Source organism: Monoraphidium neglectum (genome assembly GCF_000611645.1).
Source record: "Monoraphidium neglectum strain SAG 48.87 unplaced genomic scaffold scaffold05747, whole genome shotgun sequence".
Classification (NCBI taxonomy): Eukaryota; Viridiplantae; Chlorophyta; class Chlorophyceae; order Sphaeropleales; family Selenastraceae; genus Monoraphidium; species Monoraphidium neglectum.
In genome coordinates, this window is record NW_014007884.1 from 1 (window position 1) to 2,877 (window position 2,877).

Sequence of the window (2,877 nt, forward strand, 5' to 3'; positions counted from 1 at the left end):
GGACAGGGAAGCAGGGTGCAAAGCGGCCAGCACAGCTGCCGGGGCACTGGAGTGGAAGCAGGCTGGAACCAGGGTGGAACCTGCGCGGCCCAGGACCTTGGGGGCGGCGCGGGGCGCCGCGGACGCATGGGGGTGACTTGGTGTGCCGGGACTGAGTGTGTTGGATGCGCGCGCGCACCCGGGGGTACCCATGAGCGCCCGTTCCAGCCGCATGCGCGCAGCGAGATCACGCGCGCACATCAGCACGGCGGGGTGCCGCCGACCCTGCTCACCGGCGGCTTGAACTTCTTGGACGGCCCCGCATCTGGCGCGCGCTCCCGAGCTCCACGCAACAGGTGCTGCGGCAGCGCCGGCGCGGCTTCATCGGCCGATGCAGCGCTCGGCCGCATGGCGGCGCCGGGCCGCTCCGGCTGCGGCGGGCTAGGACGCATCGCACACGCGTTTGGCTCGCCTCCTCCGGCCCTGGTAAACTACGCGGAGCCTGAGCACTCCCTAGGCCTGCTTCAGCACTCGGTCTGACTCGGGCGCAGCCCCTCCGACGAGCGTCACACTAGCACCGCGTGCAAAGCTGGCCTGCACCTCCGAGTCCCTCGAAGCCTCCAGTTGATGCAATGATCACGGTTGTCAGCGAGCAACGAGCCCGAGCTGGCATGGCCTGCCGATGATGAATTGCCGAGGGGGCAAAGACGAGCTGCTTGACTTCGAAAACAGGAGCTTGTACCTGAAAGCGAAGCAGTTGTGTCGATCGAGCTTGCCGCTTCGTGCCAATGAGAGTTACAAGGGGGGTAATCGCTCGACCCCGATTGCAGGAGGACAATCAAGGCGTTGCTGTACACAAAGGTTGTGGTTTTATAATCAGAGGTTTCTTCGCACGTTTGGCAACACACGATTCCGATCTCACGGCGTTGGGCGTGGGTGTTGGCCGTGTGAGGGACTGCCGCCGTGTCTCGCAGTGCTGAATATCGTGGTTAGTCTGATTCTGATACCAATAACCTTAGCCGAGGAAAAGGATGGGGACCGGCTTCCCAGCCACCTTCAGCATCATGGGACCTTGGTGTCACCGAGCGACCCTTGACCCGGCGGGCCGACCGTCACTGCGCAATGGCTGCGTTCATGATTACGGGCTGAACCCCCGACCAGGGTGTGACAAGGAGTATGCCTGGAGTAAGAGCGGCCTCAAGTGCCCTCACTGCTGGGCCCAGCATGTGATGAGCGGCAACTCGCCGTCATGTTACGGATTGACTTCAAGGGTCGCGTTTGATCACTGAGACGAAATCAAGCGCCCCTTGGAAGAGCAAGGCACCAGTGCTTGAAGGATCAGCGTAAAGAAGGCTGTAGGGCTAGCAGCTTCAGGGAATGCGTAGCCGATGGGGCAGGACCACTGCTCCACGACCCCAGGGCCGGGACCAGGCCAGCTAGCTGCGATCGCTTGCGTGTGGGCAACTGGAATAAGGCCGAAAGTACAGACGGCACAGTGACATAAATGATTCTGGGCGGTGTGACTCTTGCGTGAGGGGCAGGGAGGGGCCCCACGAGCAATGCGCCATCCCGGCGCGCTGCTGCGTTCGCAGGTGGATGCCCGCAGCGGGCGAGACCTCTTTGCAGATGCCGACTGCAGTTAGGGTTTTCTTTGAAAGAGTGGCTGCTGTTGCTCTGGATGGTCGCTGCAGCTCCACACCTGTGTCAAACTCAGCGATCACACTCTGCGGATTTGCAACGCCCAAGCCGCAGTGAGGCTCGAAAGCCCCCAATGACATGCAGCAGGTGCGCTAATCAGGAGATTGAGGGTAAGGGCTCCACGGCAACACCTGCTGCTTGGCACGTTGGTACTCCGGGCGAGAGCCAAGTACACCAAACAGTGAGATTGACACTCTCGCGCAACCGCCTCCAGGCATGGTGCATTGCAGAAAGCCACACCAGATCTGCTGCGCCAACAGCAGCACCCTTGCCGCGCTGGCAGTGGATCAGCAGACACTTCACACTTGTTGGGCAGATACCGTTCCATATAACAGGTTGTCAATTGCGGGGAAAAAAGAACTTGTAAAATCTCCCTGGTTGAGCTGGACGGTGCCCATATTCAGCTGGCTCCACAACAGATCGCGTTGAGCCGCCCTATATCGGCTCATTTGTGCGTCAGTTTCGTGGTATAAAAGACTGCAATACAAACACCTTAAAATCGTTTGGACGTCGTGCTGCTGCAGGGTGGCGCAATGCAGCAGCGGGTGTGTGCCGCTTCATCGGCGCCGGGTGCCAGGCTGCAGCTTCGACGTCGAGCCTCCACCTGCGGCCCTTGCACCCGCCGCCCTGGGTCCAGTGCAGCGGCGGCAAATTTTAGCAGCAGCACGGACTCAGCAAATGGCTCCGCAGGCGACTGCGGGCCTGGGTGTGAGCAGCGGTGGCTTGCTGTGTCCCCTTTGACTTCACAGGACGACGCCCCTGCACCCTCTGCAACCGAGGGGTGCACCAGCAACAACGGCAGCATCAGACGCAGCAGCAGCGGCAGCGCCAGCGCCGCGGCCGCGGTGCCCGCGCGGCGCGACGGCGACCCGAGGGAGCGCGCCGGCAAGCAGCGCATGGCATCGCACGCCAAGCGCGGGGTGGTTTCCCTATCAAAGTCGTGGGCCGCGCTGTCATCGGGCGCGGCTGATGTGGCGCGCTTCTGCGGCGACAGGCAGATCACCCCGCCGGCCGCGGCGGCGGCGCGGGAGCGGCGGGACCGCGGTGGCGATGACGGCGCGGGGTGCGCACGCATGGCGGGGTGCGGATGCCGGGGGGAACAAAACACTAAGCTCACCCGTCTGGTCGCACCTCAGCAGCGAGGTGCAGCTGCATGCACAAACCACCTCATCCGCCATGGCTTTGCCACTCGCGCCCGCC

General features: G+C 63.0%; 1 protein-coding gene across 1 annotated transcript; it reads right to left on the reverse strand.

The window, feature by feature from the left end:
• Positions 1–2,281: 2,281 nt before the first annotated feature.
• MNEG_15872 (hypothetical protein) lies at positions 2,282–2,752 on the reverse strand (the record flags this gene model as incomplete). The annotated part of the gene is made up of 1 exon (XM_014035657.1): positions 2,282–2,752. A coding segment is annotated over one exon (471 nt), but the record flags the coding sequence as incomplete, so codon positions are not given.
• Between the last annotated feature and the right edge of the window lie 125 nt (positions 2,753–2,877).